At 47.9% G+C, this 23443-nt stretch overlaps 1 protein-coding gene and 1 pseudogene across 5 annotated transcripts in view; both read right to left on the reverse strand.

Moving 5' to 3' along the window:
• USP20 (ubiquitin specific peptidase 20) overlaps nt 1-23443 on the reverse strand; it is a 48534-nt gene that overhangs the window by 23586 nt on the left and 1505 nt on the right. The window contains exons 2-7 of one of the 5 annotated variants that reach the window (XM_068552058.1): nt 9945-10056; nt 9723-9811; nt 7691-7787; nt 2549-2602; nt 799-861; nt 342-473 (exon numbers count right to left, since the gene is read on the reverse strand). In XM_068552058.1, the coding sequence (XP_068408159.1) occupies nt 342-473; nt 799-861; nt 2549-2602; nt 7691-7771 (330 nt within the window). In that variant the 5' untranslated portion in view covers nt 7772-7787; nt 9723-9811; nt 9945-10056. Of the gene's footprint in view, nt 1-341; nt 474-798; nt 862-2548; nt 2603-7690; nt 7788-9633; nt 9812-9944; nt 10057-23443 lie in introns of those variants that run through there. The other 4 variants (XM_068552061.1, XM_068552060.1, XM_068552057.1 and 1 more) reach the window with 4 other exon arrangements.
• On the reverse strand, nt 13223-16158 carry LOC137770890 (septin-7 pseudogene; annotated as a pseudogene).

Genomic DNA, 23443 nt, shown 5'->3' on the forward strand with positions numbered 1-23443 from the left:
GCGTGTGCCTTGCCTGGTGGGGGGCAGGAGGTTTCCGGGTGTTTCCCCCAGAGAGGTGGCTGCAGGACCATCACCAGGGGCTCTCCACAGGCCAGGGAGGGTGTGCCCCGCCCCACGGCCCTGGGCTCACCCGAGGCCTACAAACTCCCTGAGGGAGGGCCGCCCTCCTTCCACTCACCTCTGTGTCACCGGGCCCTGACACAGGGCTGGGGCTCAGCGGGCATTAGCTGACACGAGCTCCTCAAAGCCAGCTGGGAACGCTGGGCAGGAACGGACGCCGTCAGGGACCCACCGCCCTGCCCTCCTGGGCGTCTCCTCAGCTGGCGCCCGCACCCACTCACCTGCTCTGAGAACTTGGGCGAGGGGCCTGGCGGCTGGGCCGCCAGCCGAGGCTCCAGGAACACCTCCTTCTCGCAGGCGTAGCACCACACCCGGAACGTGGTCAGGTTCACTGTCAGGTTGTGCTTTTTGGCCTAGAGGGCAAGATGCAACATCAGAAGGATACAGTGGCCTAATGGGTGTCCCAGGCCTGCCTCAGGGCTGCGTGAGCACTCCGGCCTCGGGAAAAAGCCCCATCGGGTCAGAGTCCTCGAAGCTCGGGACCCGCTCCCCCCACAGGCCAGGGGTGCCAGGGGCTGCAGCAGCATTCTCTCTTGCTGCTTCGCCGTGATTCTTCCCATTTTACACACATAACCACTGAAGCCCAGAGCGGTAGATGGCGCTGGGGGCGGCCGAAGCTGGGGTTTGAACTCTGGGCTGTCGGACCACAGCGCCCGTGCTCCCGGCCACCACGCTCACCTGCGCATGGATGGTGCTGTGGTCAGCGAAGGATTCTCCGCAGCCAACGTAGGAGCAGGCGACCTGGGGAGGGGGGTGGAGAGGAAGGGAGAGCGGACGGATGGGGCGGCCAAGAGGACGCTGCCAGCACAGCGAGCCAGTGCCCGTCTCCACCCGACAGGACCCACAGGCACCGAGGCCCTGCCACCCTGCAGGAACACAGGTTTGCCCAGCCAAGGTCCGCGCTGGGCAGGGATGGCCACCACACAGCTGCCCCCGCCTCTGAGTGAGACAGGCAGTGTGCCCCGAGCTGCTGCTCTCCTGCAAGAAGCCAGGCAGGGTCGCAGCCAGATCCGGGCAAAGCTGAGGCCCGGCTGCTTGGCGCCCAGACCCTCTCCCCCTCCACTTGTCCCTTTTTCACTAAAACCCCACTTCCTGAGGGGCCACTTATCGGGACCCACACTTTGGGTGGGGAGACTGGGCCTCACAGCCATTTTCTAACGGGGAACACTGAATCGGGCAGAGGCGGCTGGGGCCCGGTGCGGACCCCATGCCCCTCAGCATCCCTGGTGACCTGCCTCTGGCCTTGCACTCTCCTCTCCCAAATCCACCCAGCTCCCAAGGCCCAGCTCAAGGTCTCTCCTCTGCGGGCCTCCACCCCAGCGATCAGCCCGCTTCTCTGCAGGAGTGCTCTGGTGTCATTTGCGGCTGTGGTCAGCACTGCACAGGCTGCTGAGGACCTTGCAAGGAAACGACCTCTGGGCTGCGGCATAAAGGACGTGCCACTTTCTGCGTCAGGTCCGTCTCTGTCTCTCTGGGGGGCCTGTGGGCTCCCGGGAGGTAAGACCACGCCTCGCACTTCTTGCTGTCCCCTGCGGGCCCAGACGGTGTCTTGGAGTGTATTTTACACTGAGCAACAGGCCCAAAAGGAGGAGGCCGAAGCCCCGTGGGGGGTCCTATGTCTTCTGCAAAGACAGACTTGAACTATGGTATTTTCACCCCTGTGGGCTTTTTTGTTTCTCCTTGTATTTGTTTTCAAAGAAATTTTAAGTAACAGCCATTTTCAGTATGACTATAAAATGCAATACATACTTATAGAGAAGTTGGAAAACACTACAAAGTTACAAAGAAAAATGAACTACCCATAATTCTACCCCCCAGAGAAAACTGTCACGTGTTGATACATCTACTGTTACTCTTTTTGGTAAGCAGTAATAATCACGACCAGATTTTCCTGGACACCGTCTACCGGCCACACACCCTGTTAAGACCGTCACAGGCATCATCTCGTCAAATTCTACCCTAAGGTGGCTCTGCAAGGCGGGGGTAGTTATCAGTATGGTGGCCTCTACTTTATAGACAGGGAAACGAAGGCCCGGGCCAGGGCTCAGAGCCAAGATGCTACATCGTCTCTCTCTCTCTCTCTCTCTCTCTCTCTCTCTCTCTCTCTCTCTCTCTCTCACACACACACACACACACACACACACACACACACACACACACACACACTTTAATGCCGATGGGATCATTCAATCCAGAGTCTTCTCCAACTTGCTTTCTCCTCTTGGCATCTTTAATGGCTGCCAGGGCAGCCAGCCCGGGGGCTCGCAGACTCTGGGGCCCTCTTGGCTTGGGCTTGGGAACCACACCCAAGACATCCATGCCCTGTGTCCCTGCCCAAGGTTCCCGGCCATGCCCATGGGGGACGGATGTTCCCATCCCAGAGTCTGGACCCAGCTCCCCACCCCAGACAGCTGCAAGGATATTTTACCTGGAGACAGGCCCACAGGTTGGGTCCGGAAACACCGCATGACTGACAGGTGCCCTGTGTGAGATGCGGAGAGAGAGGAAGAGAAGGGTGTGAGCGGCCTGTTGCATGTGCACTGACGGACGCACCTGAAGGTCTCAGCTTAGAGGCTTTGCCTCAGAAAGGCCCTCGCTGGCCCACAGGGGCACTTTAAATTTTATTGTTTGAATTTTGTTTTATCATGTGCCTGTAAAAACATTTTCAATACAATCATTTAAAGCCTAAATAAACAGACGCCATAATATGCTCCCTCAACACACCTTCTACTCTTCCTTTGTTGCATTTATTTATTTAAGCCTTTCTCCCCACCTAGACTGTGGGCTCCATGAAAGAAGGATGGTCTGTTTTGCCTACCCCTGCGACTTCACAGAGAGCCTGGTACGAATCAGGAGATCAATGTATTTGCTGACCACAGAAAACACCCAGGTTTCTGGTGGTCTGGATGACAGAGCCTGCTTCTTGTCTACCAATATCTCTCCTCCCCGCTTTAATAAAAGAATCCATGAATTTAGGCTGAGCACATGGCCAGCCAGCTGCAGACTATGTGTCCCAGCCCCCGCTGTGATCATGGGGCTCAGTTCTAGTCAATAGCATGACAGCAAAAAGCGACATGTGCCACTTCTGAGTTTTGCATAACTCTTGCTCTTTCTCCTCTTTCCATTGGCTGGAATGCAGATGTGATGGCAGGAAGTGAAGCAACCACTTTGGACCTGGAGATGAAAGCCATGTGTTGAGAATGGCAGAGCCACTCTATCAGTGCTACCTACATCTGGACTGTTCAGTGAGAGAAAAGTAAACTTCTATCTCATTTAAGCCACCGTATCTCAGGGTCTCTTTGCTGTAATTTAAACTGTCCTAAGTAATTTTGTCTGTGCCTGTCTAGAACAGCAATTCCCAACTGAGCCTCCACAATACCCAACGTGTCTCTGCCAGTTGTGAGATGAATTCTAGGTGCTGGTAGCAGTTACAGAGTACTTAATCAGAGTGAGAGCTGACCTCTGGTGAAGGATCACAACGGTCCAAGCAACCAGCTAAGTTTTTTACACCTTGCTCATGTAATCCCCACCACAGTCTGTGCAGCAGGTCCCATCAACATCCCCTTCGTAAGATGAGAAACTGCGGCTCAGAGAGGTCATGACCCTACAGAGCAGAGTCAGAAGGGGAAGCTGAGGAGCCGGGGTCATCAAACTTCCCAGTTTCCTCCCAAGGGTGACCACGTCGACCCCCAGGCCTCCACGGGAACTTCTTCGTCTTACTAAGCCCAGGTTTTGGCTGTTTGTAAAGAGCCTGAATGTGGGACTCTCACTAGGGTGGAGGCGACACAGCTCATCCCACACAACAGGGCAGAGATTTGCAATCTGTGATTTAGGGTCTCTTGCTAAGGATGCTACAGCTGGCTGGAGATCAGTCTGCTTAGTGGACTCAAAGTCACAGCTCTTGACCTTTCCAAATCTGTCATCTCTTTTGTGATTTCCTGATTTCACAGTTCACTCCCATCTTCCCAAGTTTTTTTTTTCATTTCAGTCATTTGAATGATAAAAGTATTGTATGTTTAACAATTTAAATGATACACATACACTGTATATGATGTGTAGTATATTATATACAATACATATATTCTGTATATAATGTGTAGTGTATTATATGCAATACATATATGCTGTAGTAATTTGAAGTATACCCCTCCATATCTTCTTCTTATATAAACATATATGCATAGATGGGGGGTGTGTGTGATTTCTAGCAAAAATAAGATCAGGGCTTCCCTGGTGGCGCAGTGGTTGAGAGTCTGCCTGTCAATGCAGGGGACACGGGTTCGAGCCCTGGTCTGGGAAGATCCCACATGCCGTGGAGCAACTGGGCCCGTGAGCTACAATTACTGAGCCTGCGCATCTGAAGCCTGTGCTCCACAACAAGAGAGGCCGCGGTAGTGAGAGGCCCGCGCACCGCGATGAAGAGTGGCCCCCGCTTGCCACAACTAGAGAAAGCCCTCGCACAGAAACGAAGACCCAACACAGCCATAAAAAATAAATAAATAAATAAATAAATAAGATCATACCATACAAATTTTTTGGTAACAGGCTTTTGTCACCTATTTGTGGTCATGCTTCTAGTCTGTACACGGAGACCACATCTCATGCTTTGCAGTAAGTGCATGGTGGCACACACTATGGGCACAGACACCACAATCTGTTCACTCATTCCCTTCTTGATGAATATGCAGACTGCCACCAGTATTTTCCTTTTACAAATAATGCTCAATAAATACTGCTGTATGTGTAACTGGTACTACATTTCTACTAGATAAACTCCCAGAGGTGGAATTGCACCCCTAAAGTCACAGTAATGCCTAACCCCACTACCACGCCTGGTCTACTTCCCTCCCTCGGTCAGCTCTGAGTGAGAGCAACTTCTGCTTTGCCCATCTGAAAATGGGGTCATGTTGTTTTCTCTGGCAAAATCCTTAACCATCAGGGAAGTCAGGCATCTTTTTTCAAGAGTTTCTCGGCCATTTGCATTTCCTCCATTTTGAGCTACCTGTTCAATCCTTGCCCCTTCTGGGTATCTTATTTTATCAATTTTATTTATTTGTTTGTTTGTTTATTATTTATTTATTTATTTATTTATGGCTGCATTGGGCACGCAGGCTTCAGTAGTTGTGGCACGCGTGCTCAGTAGTTGTGGCTCGCGGGCTCTAGAGCGCAGGGTCAGTAGTTGTGGCACACGGGCTTAGTTGCTCCATGGCATGTGGGATCTTCCCGGACCAGGGCTCGAACCCGTGTCCCCTGCATTGGCAGGCGGATTCTTAACCACTGCACCACCAGGGAAGCCCCTTCTGGGTATTTTAAAACAACATTGGTTTCATTTTGTAGATTTCCAAAAGGCTGCCACGTCCCAGCCCAGTCTTTCCATGTTTTGCCTCCCTCTTCCCACCTCATTTATCTCCTCCCTGCTCTCAGATTCCCTGAGAAATCTCTCAGTTTGTCTCACTTATTGCTTTGTGCAGACTCAGGAAGAGACGCAGCATTAGACAGTGCAAATGCACCAGAGCCTTGCTCTGCCTCTCCTCCCGACCACACTGAAACCGTGCCCCTTAGGGTTAACAGAAATTGGTGATTAACAGAAATTGAACTTGTCTTACAGAACAGCAGCTAAGGAAACAGCTCCTTAAAAAGCCCCTCTGCTCTGAGCCTGCCTTCACTGAGCAAGCTTGTCTTAATTATTTTTCTCAAATTGCATTGCATACCCTCCAAGCTTTGCGTAGCCTATATATCGCAAGACTCCTTAACAACCCCTACAGATAACAGCTCTAACAGCGCTGATGTATGGGTCACTATAGGAATAGGGGCTTAAGCTGTTTTTCAGAAACTTGGAGTCAGCTCTTGTCCAGTTTGAGCTGGCTTAGACTGGTTGGGACCACTGACCCTAAAACTGGGCCTACGTAGGTGTCCGATGAATGACCTTTTGTCGTCAGAGGGCCAAAAACTCCACCCTCAGCTCATGCTAGTTTTGAACACACATCCCAGGAAGAAGGATGTAACTCAGATAACACCTGCGCAGAACACTGATTACCTCACCTTTCCCCACGCCTAAGACCACCCTGCTTCTTTATGCCATAAATACCCCAAGCCCCTCGCCTTCGGGGAGGTGGACCTGAGACTTGTTCTCTTGTCTCCTCGCTTGGCTGCCTTGTGAATAAATCCTTTCTCTGCTGCAAACCTCGGTGTCTTGGTGTTTGGCTTGATGCATGCTGGGCAAACAAACTTGGTTCAGTAACAGCCAGTGAAACTACTTCAAAAGAAGCCAAGGGTACTTTGAAGAATCGTGCCCTCATGCGGGCCCAGACTAAACCAGCTCAGGCCAAAAGCCACCCAGAACCTGCTGGTGCAGGGAGGCTGAACGACCAGCATTAGGTGCCTGGAAAGAAGACAAGGAAATATGTCTAGGAATCTGACCCACCCCCACTTCTGGGAATGGCCCCTACACATGGCTCTGCCCCTGAACACAATGACACTGTATCGGCAGAAGGCTGCAAAGGGCCCAGATGTCCACCCACAGAGGATCAGCTATGGAGTCCACACAACGAATATGATGCAACTTCAAGATAAACCATGAGATCTATGTGCCGAGGCCAGAGAGCTCCAAGATATACTGCCCTGTGAATAAAGTACGTTACAAAAATAGCTGCGGGGGCTTCCCTGGTGGCGCAGTTGTTGAGAATCTGCCTGCTAATGCAGGGGACACGGGTTCGAGCCCTGGTCTGGGAAGATCCCACATGCCGTGGAGCTACTAGGCCCGTGAGCCACAATTACTGAGCCTGCGCGTCTGGAGCCTGTGCTCCGCAACAAGAGAGGCCACGATAGTGAGAGGCCCGCGCACCGTGATGAAGAGTGGCCCCCGCTTGCCGCAACTAGAGAAAGCCCTAGCACAGAAATGAAGACCCAACATAGCAATCAATCAATCAATCAATCAATAAATAAATCTTTTAAAAAAAATAGCTGTGGTACACTACCTTTTATGTAATAAAGGGGAAAATGAAAAATAAGTATTCCCATAAAGAAACTCTGAAAAGATACAAAAGAAACTAATGTCCCTGGCTACATGAAGGTGGAATGGAGAAGGTGGGCACAGGGCAGGTGGGGGCGGGGGTACTTCTTGACATTTTTCTTCTTACATTGTTTCATTTTTGAACCACATGTTACCTATTTTAAAAAATTTAACTTAACAAACAGACAACAACACATCTTCCCTATTCAAAGTGGCCCACCTTCTCTCTTTGAGGCTCCCTGAGCCCTTCCCAGGTCACGTGTGCAAAAATGCCCGTGGACTCTCAGAGTCTGACTCATTCCCTGCCTTGCACCTGCTCCAACCACTAATGGGCAGAGCATCAGTGTTCCCAAATGGACTGGTCTACATGGTAGTTAATGGCTGTTAGGACACAGCCCCCAGAAGGCCTCCTAAACAGACGCCAGCTTCTCCGTTTACAGCAAAGGCCAAGCAGAGACCGTCAGGAGCCAGCTCTTCCGCTGCTTCAGAAATGTTCGCACCCCAGGAATGTGGTGGCCCTGGGTGTGGGCCTCAGCCCCGTAAGGTCTGACCCTTTACCTTGGATTTGAGCAGCAAGTCCTCTTTGGTCACCTCCCCTACAGAGTCAAGATGAGGGCAAAGGTCCCTGGAGTCCCCCATGCTGGCCTGGGCTTACCTACGAGAAAACACAAGGAATCCTGGGTTAATGGCAGCCACTGCTGGCCAGAGGCAGGGGAGGCAGGTGGTGAAGTGCACACTTTGGTCTCGAGTCCCAGCTCTGCCACATACCAGCTGGTGACCCAGGGAAGCTGCTTAACTTCTCTGAGCCTCACCCTCCTTGCCTGAGAACAGGGGAGGGAGATAACACCCACCCTGATGGGTTGCTCAGAGGACTCATGAAGATAATATACGTCAAACGCCTGGCGCAGGGCTGGCACAGGGCTGGCACAGGGAGAGCAGGTGCTGGGACGATGATTAGGATTCAGGTGCTGGGTGTGATGATTAAAAGTGTTGACAGGGAAGATGCAAGGGTTCTGCCTACATTGGGGAAGCTGCGTGTCAAGGAATCTAAAACCGTGGTACTTTTATTAAAAGATACCAGACCCATGACCCGGAGACTACTCTACCCAAGGGGGCAGCAGAGGGCTGGGTGGAGAGGCTGGATCTCAAAACCAAGTAGAAAGGCAAGAAGCAGATGTTGACCTCAGTCTTCTCTAAGCAAGCAAGACCCCTCTTCTCAAGAGCTTCTGAGAGGCCAGGTGCCCCAAAGGCCACTTATCTCACTTCCTGTGAGAAACCCCACTTAGAGAAGAATCCTTAAACACCACGATACTAGAGGAGGCCATCAGAGCAGAAGCTCCTCCAGAAAGTGTTTCCTGAGAAGGAGCAAGTCAGAGAGAAGGGCGGGCAAGCCAACCTAGGAAGAGGTCTGAAAGATGTTCACTAAAGCACCAAATGGTGGTGTATCTGGGTGATAGATTTCACAATAGCTTTGTTGTTTCTTGACAATGATACGTGCTTATTATAAAAACAAAACTCAGATGATGTTAAAAAAAAAAGTACAAAGTAGAAAGTAAATTGCTGATGATACTGTGGCAAACTTCCTTCCTGACACTCTTCTGTGTATAATTTCTCTCTTTTTTTAAATCAGAAGGAAAAACAGCTATTTCTGTTTTGAAAAACAAATGCTTCCTTTGAGGGAACTCCTTGGTGGTGATAGGTGGTTCTGTATTTTGACTGTGGTGGTAGTTACGTGGCTCTACATGTGTGTAAAACTGCTCAGAACTGAACACACACACACACACACACACACACCTCATACACACAAATGGGTGCAGGTAAAACTGGTGAAATCTGAATAAGCTCCGTGGGTTGTACCAGTCACTTTGTTGGTCATGACACTGTGTTACAGATACACCAGAGATGTGTTACCACTGGGGGACACTGGGTGAAAGGTACAAGGGACCTCCCAGCACATTTTTGGCAACTTACTGTGAATCTATAATTATTTCAAAAGAAAATGTTTAAAAAGAAATAACTAAGTAAATGCTTCCACAACCCAATATTTTAGCAGAAATTGTACCCAGGAACCTGGCTTTTGATTCTAGCTCCAAACTATTACCAAGAAAGGTCCAACCAATCAAAGATGTGGGTGGAGCCAAAAGTGCTTTAATCAAAGGCAGAGGCTGTGCATCCACCAGAGGGAGGTAGACACCCCCAGGCACCCTCCTGTAAGCCCCCTCCTCACTCCAAATGGTCAGCCGCGGGTGAAGTGGCCCGGACTCCCAGCCAGAGCAGGAGGGGTTGGGACTGATTAGGGGCCAGGTCCCAGACTAAGTGCTTTCCGTGTATTCTTTCACTGAAAACGTCCCCCGGCAATCTTGGAGGCAGCTGTGTTTTGCCCCATTTTGTAGATGAGGAAACAGGACACTTCTGGTCTCAGGTCTTGCAAACAGGAGCACCAGGGCTAAGGCCGAAACCCAAGCTGGTCAGACACTTAAGGCTCTCTCTTTGGAACTTACGGAAAATGTAAATATGCAGATGCAGACAGAAGTGTGTAACACACCCCCATGTACCCATCACCTGGCTTCACAATTAATCCACGGCCAACCTTGCTTCATCTCAACCTCCCACTTCCTCTTTTTTTGCAGCAAATCCCAGATATCACGTCATTTCATCTGTGTATGTTCTTCTATGAGACTTGAAAAAAGAAAAAGTAAAAACAAACAAACATAACCACAATTCCATTATTTCACCTAAAAAGAAAAATCCAAACTTCCTCCTTGGTCTGTGCATAAGGGCTACACCTGAGTGGAGCAGGCTGTGGGCCTACCTTTGTGCAAAGCGACAGCCCCAGGAGGCAGCCAGCATCCGCATTCTCCGGTGACGGCCGACAGTGCCGGGCTGCAGTGGGCCGGGGTGAGTGCAGTCCTCTGGCAGGGAACCTAGAAGGACAAACCAGCACACCTCATGTAGCTCCGTTACCTTAAAATCACTCTTAGCACCAACCAGGGGCTAAAAACAGCCCAGAATTCCTCCTGGGAAAGGAAAGTGAATTTTTGGACATTTGGGGTATCCACAAGCTGGACACACTCCCCAGTCCATCCACAGGGACAATAAAAACACACCACTGAAGGCACAGTTGAAGAAGGCTTGGGTGGAGCTGGCAAACAGGGCCAGCCCCTCCTGGGGGGTGTTGGCCCTTCACTAGTCACTGCTGAGCGTTACCTTCGTGATCCCCGAGAGAGGGATCTGCAGGAGAGGGCCACGGGGCCTCTCCAACTATTGCTCCCCATGGACAGAAGGATCTGCCCCTTCCAGGAGTGCCACTGAGACCCTCAGATCATCCTTTGAGCCTCCCAAGAACTTTGTACTGCTCAGAACCCCCGACCCTAGGCGACAGACACAATCAGGTTCGTCCGCATGTCACCAATGCTCCCCCTTCCTTGGTGGGCCATGGTTTCCCAGGTGTGGGCAGTTCATAGAGACAGTTAGAAGCTATCAGTTAAAATGGTCACATGACAATGACGAGGTTCAAGGTTCCAAATTCCAGTCCTCCTCATTTGAACCCAGATTTTTAGTTTTTCGTTTCCACTGAGGCCAAGTGCGCTGGATTGGTGGCAGCTCCACACTATTTTAAGCTTCAGTATGTGGGTTTTTTGAGTATCTTTGGTATGTGCCCCATCTCGCCAGCTAGATGGCTGAGCCAGGTTATGAGCTTGATGCCCAGTGCCATGAACACTGCCCCAGACAAGGATGACAGTGACAGGCCCACTCTTGACTCACATGTGCAATCAGACTACTTACGTTCCTGCAACTTCAGATAGGAAAAAAAAAAAAAAAAAAAGCCCTGTGGCCGACAACCCTCTGTGTACTCTCACTGCCCGTTTTACAGATGAAGAAACAGAACTGGAGCTTAAGGAGCTAGGAACTTGGCCACGGTCAATCCTGGGCTAGTACGTGGTGGGCGGGGACCTGATCAGGTCTGTCCAGTGCAGAGCCTTGCTCTAAGTCAGGGGTCAGCAAAGTTTTTCTATAAGGGCCCAGGTAGTAAGTATTTAGGCTTTGCTGCCCACAGAGATCTTCATCACATACTCTTCTTTGTTTCTGTTTTGTTTTATAATCCATTAAAAATATATTTAAAAAAAATTCTTAGCTCGAGGGCCTGACAAAACAATCCCGGCCTGCTGTCACAGTTAGCCGACCCCTGTTCTAAGTCACTGTGCACTGGGCCTCACCAAAACCAAGCCCCATCACTGGCATTCCACATTCCACCGCACACAAATGCCCACCAGTTTAAGTAAGGCAGAGAGCAAAGAACAGTCAAGAGGGTTGACTTGGCTCCAGATTTTCTCTCAGTAAGTCATCAAGGGTGTGTGCAAAGACAGAATAACAAAGACATCCACTGTAGCACTGTTTATAATGGGGGGAAACTGGACATAATCTAAGTGAACAACAAGAGGCAATTGGATAAATAATAACACAACCGTACACTGTTGTACTACGTTGCCATTGAAAATGATGATGAATGTTGAATCTTCCTATCCATGAAACTAAATTAGATCTAAATAAATGGAGAGATATACCATGTTCACGGACTAGCACACTTAATATTGTTAAGATGTCCGTTCTCCCCAAATTGATCTACAGATTCAATGTAATCTCAATCAAAATCCCAGCAGGCTTGTTTGTAGAAATTGCTGAGCTGATTCTAAAATTTTTTTTTTCATTTATTTTTATATTTATTTTTGGCTGTGTTGGGTCCTCGCCTCTGTGCGAGGGCCTTCTCCAGCTGCGGCAAGCGGGGGCCACTCTTCATCGCGGTGCGCAGGCCTCTCACCGTCACGGCCTCTCTTGTTGTGGAGCACAGGCTCCAGACGCGCAGGCTCAGTAGTTGTGGCCCACGGGCCCAGTTGCTCCGCGGCATGCAGGATCCTCCCAGACCAGGGCTCGAACCCGTGTCCCCTGCATTGGCAGGCAGATTCCCAACCACTGCGCCACCGGGGAAGCCCTGATTCTAAAATTTATAAGGGGACTTCCCTGGTGGTGCAGTGGTTAAGAATCCTCCTGCCAATGCGGGGGACATGGGTTCAATCCCTGGTCCAGGAAGATCCCACATGCCACGAAGCAACTAAGCCCGTAGTAGTAGTGCCACAACTACTGAGCCTGCGCTCTAGAGCCCGCAAGCCACAGCTACTGAGCCTGTGCACCACAACTACTGAAGCCTGTGTGCCCTAGAGCCCGTGTGTCACCACTTCTGAAGCCCCCGCACCCTAGGGTCCGCGTGCCGCAACTACTGAAGCCCACACGCCTAGAGCCTGTGCTCCACAAGAGAAGCCACTGCAATGAGAAGCCCACGTGCGGCAATGAAGAGTAGCCCCTGCTCGCCGCAACTAGAGAAAGCCCGTGCACAGCACTGAAGACCTAACACAGTCTAAATAAATAAATAAATAAATTTTTTTCATTAAAAAATAATAAAATAAAATTTATAGGGAAAAGCAAAAGACCTAGAATAGCCAAAACAATTTTTGAAAAGAACAAAGTTGGAAGACTTATACCACTTAAGACTTTCTATAAAGCTACAGTAATCAAGTCAGTGTGGCATGGGCTCAAACACAGACATACAGCTCAAGGAAACAGAGTAGAGAGTCTAGACCCACACATTTGTTGTCAATTGATTTCCAACAAAGGTACTAATTCATTATTATTATTATTATTTTTTTTTTAATTTTGGCTGTGCCAAGTCTTAGTTGTGGCACGCAGACTTCCTAACCACGGCATGCGGACTCTTAGCTGTGGCGTGTGGACTTCCTAGCCGCGGCATGCGGACTCTTAGTTGTGGCATGCAGGATGTAGTTCCCTGACCAGGGATAGAACCTGCTCCCCCTGCATTGGGAGCGTGGAGTCTTACCCACTGGACCACCAGGGAAATCCCAAGGTACTGATATAATTCAATGGGCAAAAGATGGTCTTTTCAACAAATGGTACTGGAACAATGATATCCATATGGTAAAAAAAAATGAACTTTAACCCCTACCCTACATATCGTATACAAACGAACATATAGAAATGAATCACAGACTTTAATGTAATTGGTGATCAGTAGAGGGTTTAAAAGATCTTCCCTTTCTTCTCATTCTTTTCCATGGTTCTCAGAGTTCGGTTGTTCGAAAGTACACTGTTGAGCTTTCCAGTTTGCTTTCTCATCTTCAAATTTATGACATTTTTCCTCTAATTCTTTGTGCAGTGCTTCCAAATTCTTTTTCATTTGCTCATGGTGCCGGCTGGAGCTCAGCTTCAGAGTCCTTCAGCTTTTGAACTTTTTCTTTGGCCTTCATCTCCAACACCTGCTCCATCTCCAACTTCATCTTAGCTACACGCTCCCTTCTTTCTTCTTCCATTTGTGCCAGGGGGCTCTTAGGAAGCTGTCTTTTGTTCTTGTTGTTATCAACTCCATTGTAAGTCACAGCTGCAGGTTTTCTGCTTCTGTAGTTCTCATAGCGCACGTTACCAATCACATTTTTCAAGTCCTGCATGTGTGTTCTTAGCAACATATTTCTTAGAATTGTCAAATCCCAATGTTCACCACTTTTAACTTCAGCAATACCCCAAGGATACCGCCTTCCTCTGACCCTTTTGCCATTAACCTTGATGACAGTATTGCCACCTTCCACAGCAAGAGGTAAACGGTCCTCCATGTTTTTAACAAGTTTTTCTTCTTCATCATCATCTGTTTCTGGAAATTCACGTATTTTAATTTTATAGTCTTGGGTTTCTTTCACCATCTGTTTTCTAAACTGCTGGCACTTCTCTGGTGCGAGCTTTGGCAATAAGTGGGATAATACTCACTTTTTCATGCAAACACTTCAGAAACTCGATATCCAATCGTTGAAGTCCATGACTTGAAGGAGCAACGAAGTGTAAACAACACTGCATCTTGTTGTCCAGCATCTAACGTCTGTTCACTCGAGATTCTGCACTTAGGTGGTCCTCGCATGTACTATCAATGCAGTCAGTAACAGGCTGTCAGCAGTTACTATGACCGACTGCATCTCCAAACCCCAGGGCATCAACTGTTGTGAGCAGCAACTGAACACCACCTTCTATGAAGAAAACTTTGGATTGTTCCACCTATACGGTCTTTTTTATTCTATGGAAGGACCTGGATGCTCTGGAGAATACAAATCCGTGAGGAATAATGAGTTGGTTAATGTAGAACCCTAAGTGTGAATTCAACCGCTCTCTTCACTGATTGCTGTATACTTGATGTGGGAGATCTGCAAACCCCACGGAGCCCTCAAGGTCCGTCTGCTGAGCCACCACGGTGCTGCGGCTGACCTCCCCTCCACCGCAGCCCCGGACCTCACCCTGACCCTCCCGTCGACCAACAGCCCCTCCAGGACCAGCCTGGGCACGGAGCAGCCCGCCAAGTCTCCGGATCACAGACTTTAAACAAACAAATTAAAACTCCGAAACTTCTAGAGGAAAAAACAGGAGAAAATCTTGGCGACTTTGAAGCTGGCGAAGGTCTCAGGACACAAAAGGCATTAGTCATAAAAGGAAACATGGATGAACTGGACTTTTTCAAAATTAAAACTTTTTCTTTTCAAAAGATGCTGTTAAGAAAATGAAAAGGCAAGCTACAGGCTGGGAGAAAATGTTCACGAAACCTGTATCTGACAAATATCCAAAATATATAAAGAACTCTTACAACTCCCAAAAGGATAAATGGTCCAATTTTGTTAAACGGACAAATGATTGAACACATACTTCACCAAGTAAGAACGGCCAACGAACCCATGAAAGCACGCTCAACGTCATCTGCCATCAGAGACATGCACGTTAAAACCATGAGATAACATCTCACACACCCAAGAATATCTAAAACGAATAACCTATGTTACCAGCTGTTGCTGAATTTGTAAAGGAATTCTCATATATTCTGATAGGAGTGTTAAGTGGTATAAAAAGCTTTGGAAAATAGTTTAGCAGTTTCCGACAAAGTTAAGCTTGTACTTATCATAGGATCCTGCAATTCCTCTCTTAGATATTTTCCTAGGAGAAATGAAATCATGCATCTACACAAAGACTTGTACACAGACACTCATAATAGCTTTATACATAATAGCCAAAAATTGGAAAGACCCTAAATGTCCAACAAACAGGGGACTGAAGCAAACTATTGGTATTTTCATATCATAGAATAATACATGGCATTAGAAAGACCTACTGATATACACAGCAACATGAATCAATTCCAGAAACATTAAACTGAGCAAAAGAAGTCAAAGAAACAAAAAAGTACACATTATATGATTCTACTTTTATGAAATTTCAAAACAGACGCAACTAATCTGCAGTGATAGAAACTGGATCAGTAGTTGCCTGGGGCAGAAGGTAAGGCTACATTGCAAAGAGGCAAGAGAGAACTTTCTATGGTCTTGGAATGTTTTAGATGACGTTATGCGAAATGAAATAAGCCGGACACAAAAGGACAAATACTGTACGACTCTACCTATATGAGGTCCCTAGAGGAGTCAAATCCATAGAGACAGACAGTAGAATGATGAGTGTCAGGGGTAGGGGGAATGGGGAGTTGATTTGTGGGTGCAGAGTTTCAGCTTGGGGAGATGGAAAAGTTCTGGAGATGGATGGTGGTGATGGTTGCATAACATTGTGAATATACGCCAGCGAACCGTACACTAAAAAATGATTAAGATGGTACATTTTATGTTATATGTATTCTACTGACATTTTAAAATTAAAATAAAATACAATAACTTTTAAATAAGTTGCAGAAGAATACATATGACACCATTAAAAAAATTTTGAAAAAGCTGGGACGGGGTATAATGAAGTAAAATACTCAATGACCAGGAAAGACACTGGTCCCCACTGGTGCCCTGCCATGCTGCTCACTGTATCTCTCCCTCTCTCATCCTTCAGGTCTCAGCTTCACTGTCCCCTGACCAGGTCCCCTGGCCACCCTGCTGAAGGCAGTCCCACCCTACCCCGCTACTCTCTTTCGAGAAAGGCCCTCTGTCCATCCTGGCCCGTACTTGGCATGCTCTATAATCATTTTGGTCATTTATCTTTTTTTTTTTTTTTGGCTACGCTGTACAGCAGGCAGGATCTTAGTTCCCAACCAGGGATCGAACCCAGGTCCCCTGCAGTGGAAGCGCAGAGTCCTAACCACTGGACTGCCGGGTTTTTTTGTTTGTTTTTTTGTCTAATTCCTATCTTTCCTCAAGAATGTGAGTCCCCTAAGGGCAGGGATCTGTTTTATGCACTGTTGTATCCCAAATACCTAAAACAGCACCTGGAACACAGTAACTTCTCAGTAAATATTTGCTGAATGAATCGGAAGTCAAAAAGCTATACAGGGCTCCCCTAGTGCCGCGGTGGTTAAGAATCCGCCTGCCAATACAGGGGACACGGGTTCGAGCCCTGGTCCAGGATGATCCCACGTGCCGCGGAGCAACTAAGCCTGTGTGCCACAACTACTGAGCCTGCAGTTCTAGAGCCCACGAGCCACAACTACTGAAGCCCTCGTGCCACAACAACTGAAGCCCGTGCGCCTAGAGACCGTGCTCTGCAACAAGACAAGCCACCGCAATGAGAAGCCCACGCACCACAACGAAGAGTAGCCCCCGCTCACCGCAACTAGAGAAAGCCCGTGTGCAGCAATGAAGACCCAATGCAGCCAAAAAATAAATAATAAATAAACAAATAAATTTATTTTAAAAAAAAAGCTATACAGACGCAAACTACTATACCTAGAATGGATAAATAAGGTCCTACTGTATAGCACAGAAACGATATTCAATATCCTGTAATAAACCATAATGGAAAAGGAAAAAAAAGTCAAAAAGCTATAAAACGCTGTTATAGTAAAATTCCACTTTGGTAAAATAATTTTGTTTTTGCACCTACAGAAAGGGTGCTCTCCTCATCTCTGGGAGGATGGAGTCAAGTGATGTTTTTTCCTCCTGTTTTGCTCGTCTGCATTTTCTGCAACGAATTTGTGTTGCTTTTGTAACGCAGACCCTAATAGGTTACTTTTAAGTATAATTTTTAAAGTTTCGAAAATAGGAGGCGCATGTGTCCGGCCTCTTCGGTATGTGGGGCTGCCCCTCTCGCTTCTGCCCGTGCTTCTCTGCAGACTCCTGAGAGCACCCTGGGGGAGGAGAACCTCATCCCTTGGAGCTCTCCAGGCCCACAGAGTGTGAACAGGACACTTGAGGGCCATTTCAGAGAGGGGCAGCAGCACCTGAGGGGTCTCGGAAGCCCCAGCAGAGGAAGTGCCTCAGCCGCCACCTGGATGGCTTGAAAGTACAACGCTTCACCTTGTGACTCATTCGGAAGAAGATTTGCTCTAACACCTTTGTTTTTGCCTCATGAACTTCTGCGCTGGATTAAAAATTTTCATCGTCTCCTACCTATCCTGCAAAGAGAAAACGGCGTTTTTGTTTGGTTTTAATGAAATTAATATTCACCTCCATAGAAGCTGGAAAACACAGACAAACATAAAATGAAATAAAAATCACCTGTAATCCTTCTATACAGAAAAAAATTTGGTTACTGCTTTGGTAAGTCTTATTCATATGTATAAATATATAAATTTTAAAACTAAACCAGACTATAACAGATATAGTTTGTATACAGATTTTTTTGGTTTATATTATATACGTTTCCCACGTCACTAGATTTCTTTTCAACAACTTCATTTCTAATGGCTGACTAACATTACACCACATACAATTTAAGCTCTACAATACCTTACTTAACCATTCTCCTACTGTTGGACACTTAAGATATTTGTGTGTGTGTGTGTATGTGTTTTGTCCTTAGATATATGGCAGTGAGGAATATTTTAGAATATAAATCTTTGACTACATCTTTGACCACAGGAAAAATTACTGGGTCAAAATGTTTCTTTTGAAGGCACTAGATATATATTGACAAATTTTCCTCCAGAAAGATTATATAAATTTACCTGCCTCCCATCAGTGTATGAGCAACATAGAAAGTTTAAGGTTTACTAACATTAGTTAAAAAGTTAATGGTTAGGGGCTTCCCTGGTGGCTCAGTGGTTGAGAATCTGCCTGCCGATGCAGGGGACACGGGTTCGAGCCCTGGTCTGGGAAGATCCCACATGCCGCGGAGCAACTAGGCCCGTGAGCCACAACTACTGAGCCTGAGCGTCTGGAGCCTATGCTCCGCAACAAGAGAGGCCACGATAGTGAGAGGCCCGCGCACCGCGATGAAGAGTGGCCCCCACTTGCCACAACCAGAGAAAGCCCTCGCACAGGAACGAAGACCCAACACAGCCAAAAATAAATAAATAAATAAATAATAATTTAAAAAAAAAAGTTAATGGTTAAAAATCATTTTATACAAATAGACCCACAAACATAGAAAACAAACTTATGGTTACCAAAGGGGAAATTAGGAGGTTGGGATTAACATACACACCCTACTATATAAAATAGATAACCAACAAGGACCTACTGTATAGCACAGGGAACTATACTCAATATTTTGTAGTAACCTATAAAGGAAAAGAATCTGAAAAAGAATACATATATATATATATATATATATATATATATATAAACACACCTATATATACCTACATACACACATATATATACCTATGTACACTTACATATGTATGTATGTATAACTGAATCACTGTGCTATACACCTGAAACTAACACGACATTGTAAATCAACTATACTTCAAGTTTTAAAAAATCAGTTTACATACAGGAAAACGTCAAGTGGTAGTACCAAAAACTTTGGGTGCTTAATATTCCACACAGGATCTGAAACATCTGAAGTGCATGAGTCTGCAAGGATCATACTTTACTGATCCCAGCCGTCTAAAAATTTTCATTTTGTTTTATCTTGGTCCCCAACCAACACTGACCTCCTTAGGGTGATGGGAAAGAAGCCAGGCCCGGGCCCTGCCCTCATGGGGCACAGAGTTCCCTGTTTCAACACCAGGGCACCTGTGTGCAGCCACAGGGGATGCTGTAATTACTAACGGGAGCCACCTTCCACTGCGCTCTTACTACACGTCAGATTCTCCACACCCATCATCCCCGGAGTTGTCTGTAATCACACAAGGTGATTATGGAGACAGCTAGCCCTGCGTTTGGCTCCTTGCTCTTGTCACTTGCAAGCTGTGTATCTTTAGCTAAATCACCCAACCCTCAGTTTCCTCATCCAGGAAAACGGGGACAAAGACAGCAACGAGGGTAACTGAGAGGATGAAGTGGGACAATGCATGGGAAGGATTTAACGACTTCTGATCACTTGGACTTGCAGGGCGGCTCAGAGTTTGTATTTATCTGCACAGCAACAAAGTTCAAAAAATGCTTAGTACTATAAATTGTGTTACTGGCCATGTTTTATAGATCTGGAAACTGAGACTGGTAGGAACGTAAGTCACATGTCCTGCATCGGCTTTTCATTCAGGGCTCCATTGCCCAGGACAGTGCAGGCCAACCAGCCCAGCCGAGAAATGTATAATGTCCACCAAGTATGACACACAGCAGGTGACTAACGCAGTTCTGGCTCTCGGTGACGCTTTTAAAGATCCAAGCTCACCTCCTGGTGCTTTTGACATCAAAGTAAAGCCCTGAAAAGAGACCCAAGGGAATGGAGCAAATCCTTAAATAGGGTTCCTGTCCCAAGGCAGCCAGCACCTCTGCTTCTGGGCACATCAATTCCCTTTCTCAACACAGGCTGAGAAACTGTTCCAGAGAAAAGGCACTAAAAAGACTTGACAAAATTGGATCCTGGATCAACAGGGAAAAGGACATTAGTGGAACAACTGACACATTTGAATGTGGACTGCATATTAGATAACAGTATTTGTTATGGACCCAATTGTGTCCCCCCACCAATTCATATGTTGAAGTCCTAACCTCCAGTACCTCAGAATGTAATCTTATTGGGAGATAAGGTCTTTAAAGAGGTAATTAAGTTCAATGAGGTCTTTAGGGTGGGCCTTAATCCAACCTGACTAGTGTCCTTATAAAAGGAGGAAATTTGGATACACAAAGAGGCACCAAGGATGCACCCAGAGAAAAGACCATGTGAGGACACAGCAAGAAGGTCACCGTCTACAAGTCAAGGAGAGGCCTCAGAAGAAACCAAATCTGCTGACATCTTTATTTTGGACCTCCAGCCTCCAGAAATGTGAGAAAATAAATTTCTGTTGTTTAAGCCACCCAGTCTGTGGACTTTACGGCAGCCCTGGGAAACTGATAGAGTATTATATCAATGTTAAAGTTTCTGAAGATGAAAACCATTTTCTGGTTACGTATTACAGTGTCCTTGTTCTTAGATAATTCCTCCTGAAATATTTAGGGGCAAAGGATTATATCTGCAACTTACTCTTAAATAGATCGGCAATAACGATTCTGGTGATAATGAGTGTATAAATATATAGACAGTAAACGGGGCAAACATATTAATAATCGGTGAATACAGGTGAAGGGTATAAATGGGATTTCATTTTATTATTCTTTTTACTTTTCTATAAGTTTGATGTTTTTCAAAATAGACACTTTTGAAAGAGTCCCTTTAAATCACTTAAGGTGGGAGCAGGGAGGGGTCTTTTGGAAAAGGTAACCCTAACTCAACAGCAGAAGCTCGAGTGTCTGCTCCGAGCTAGGCACGATGCCCGCTCTGAGCTAGGCACGATGCCCGGCACTTCACTACACACTCTTGGGTAAGGACCGCTGTTTCTCATCTTATGGACGAAGAATGGAGGCTCCAAGATGGGAAGCCATTTGCCTGAGACCACAGAGCAAGGAAGCGGTGCAGTGGGAAGTGAGCCAGGTGGGGTCCGCCTTCACAGCCCTTCCCACCCTTCCCTCTGTGCAAATAAATGGAGTGCACACAGCAGGTGTTTAATAAAGACTGAAAGGGAAAGATACCTGCGCTGCTGAGAGGCCTGGATGCGGGAATGGGCCCTCTTGAGAGCCGCGGCTCCGCTGTGCTGTTGGGAATCACCACCCCACAGCCAGCGCCCGAGACGCCAGCCAGAGGGGTTGCGCCTCCACTCCAGCGACCCCAGGGCACCTCTCCCTCCTGACCCACCAGACCCACCTCCTCTCTCGGGGGACGAGAAAGCAGGAAGAAAGGAGGCAGGCCGGTAGGTCTGGCACTGAGCCCACCCGTTGCAGGCCCCGGATGAGACTTCCAAGATGCTTCATCCTGAATAAGGGCAGGCACGTTCCCCCTCCCCGGGGCCTGCACGGAGTGACGGGGAAAGTAACCCACCTCAACCCCGCGCAGGAGCGCAGGCAGTGAGGCAGCACATCTGGGCCTGGCAGAGCTGCTGCGACCAGGCCTCAGGTGCCCATTACTCATCACTTTCCTAGGGGTTCCGGCTACATCCTCCTGCCACCTAAGAGCCCAGTTCCTCAGGACGGGAAGGTGATGCTACCAAGCCCGCCCCCAGCACAAGGACCCCAGCTGCCCTGATCCTCACTACACTGGCCACTCCACACCCCACACACCTGTGCCCACACCCCTCCGTGCTGCCCTCCGCCCCACAGAACACGTACCTCTTCCCTCCCTCGTGCCTTCTCTCCATTCTACTTCCAAGCAACCCCATCTTCCCCAAACCCCAGATACACCCCTTCCTTTAACCAGTCTTAATTCACTGAGTCCACCATCTTTCCGACTCTCAAAGCAGGACCCTCAAACCTCCTTCCCTGCCAAGCCCTGCCTGCCGCCGCCCGGAGCGGCCCTGTGTACTGGAACGGGTACTACCAGACCTCACTAAATCCTCACAACCACTCTGGAGGTCGGGCAACATTGAGAACTAAATCCATCTCCACCTCCATCACTAAAGGAGGAAAGACGGAGGCTCAGAGAGGCGAAGTGACTGGCAGGGGGCCACACAGCTACTGAGCAGCGGAGCCAGGATTCAAACCCAGGACTGCCTGCCCCAAAGTCAGTGCTCTGAGCTGTCGGCTCTACCAGCTCCCAAACAGCCCTGGCCAGACTGGAGTGCGGATGACCTTCACATCCTTGAACCCACACCCCCACACCCCCAGAGTAGCTTCCCCTGGCCTCCCTCACGAGTGCCTCTTCTGAGTCATTCTTCACACAGCAATTTCTGCTCAACTTAAATTCCTTAAGTTTAGGATAACATCTCTGCATGGCCCGAAACCTGGTACTGCACTTTGTTCCGGGGTCCACAAGAGTCTGTTAATGGGGTTTGTGGCTGCCCCACGCTGGCAGTCCCTGGGGCTTAACAGGCGGGAGGCAGTGACTGGCCACGGTCACTGAGAAGCTGCAAACCCTGGAGTAGGTCTAAGCAGAAACTCAGACTAGAACCCCTAAAACCACCAAGCAGGAAAGGATCAGAGAGGTTCATGCCAAGGTCACACAGCCAGTAAACGGCACAGCAGGGACTCTGGTGGGGAAACTGGCTCAGAGAAGGGAAGGTTCCTGGCCAGACTCACACAGCAAGCTGGCAGAACTGGGACTTGAACCCAGGGCCTATAATTCAGTCCACTGCTTTGTCATGTTACTGACCAAACCGCAAACCAGAACACCAACTTAAATTAGCAAGTCAATCCTCCCTCCCACCCCTGATTCCCTTGCCTTGCTCTATTTTTTTCTATTTCCATGGCATCACCTTCTAACATACTTTACATACTTATCATGTTATCAGAACATAAAGTCCACTAGTTCAGGGGTCTTTAGTCTCTTTTGCTCCCTGATGTTTTTCAAGCACCTAAAACAGTGCCTGCTCCGTATACTGAAAGCTCAGTAAATAGGTGATGAATAAGTAAACCAGTCTAACAAACATTCACTGAATACTTACTATGGCCAGGCTGTGAACTGCAATCATTTTGCTGGATCCCAAGGACATTAATGCTCCCTGACACAAGCCCACATTTCACCTGGCTCCAGAAAGGAGCCAGCACACTAACCCAAACCCAAGCCAAACCTGGACATTTCCTTTAGGAACCAAGCTCTCAAACCAGACTAAGACATGGTCTATCTCTGAACTGAAGAGAACCCAGATTTCCCACAGGCTCCCTCTGAGAAGCAGTTTCATCCCATCCCCAAAAAGGCCCAGCAGAACTCAGAGGATCTGCAGCCCCTCAGCCCAGCCACACGCTGCCAGATTCACAGCTGCCACTTTTCAGCATGACTTTTGCTAAACAAGTCTCAATTAGATCTGCTACAGCCCAGGAGGTTATCAGTGGGCACTCTGGTCTTGGCCAGCGGGGACAGTGCATCTGTACCAGATGGTCCTCCCTGGGATGTCAGATGAGGAGGATCCAGAAATGTCCT

The sequence above is a fragment of the Eschrichtius robustus genome, chromosome 10 (genome assembly GCF_028021215.1).
Source record: "Eschrichtius robustus isolate mEscRob2 chromosome 10, mEscRob2.pri, whole genome shotgun sequence".
Classification (NCBI taxonomy): domain Eukaryota; kingdom Metazoa; phylum Chordata; class Mammalia; order Artiodactyla; family Eschrichtiidae; genus Eschrichtius; species Eschrichtius robustus.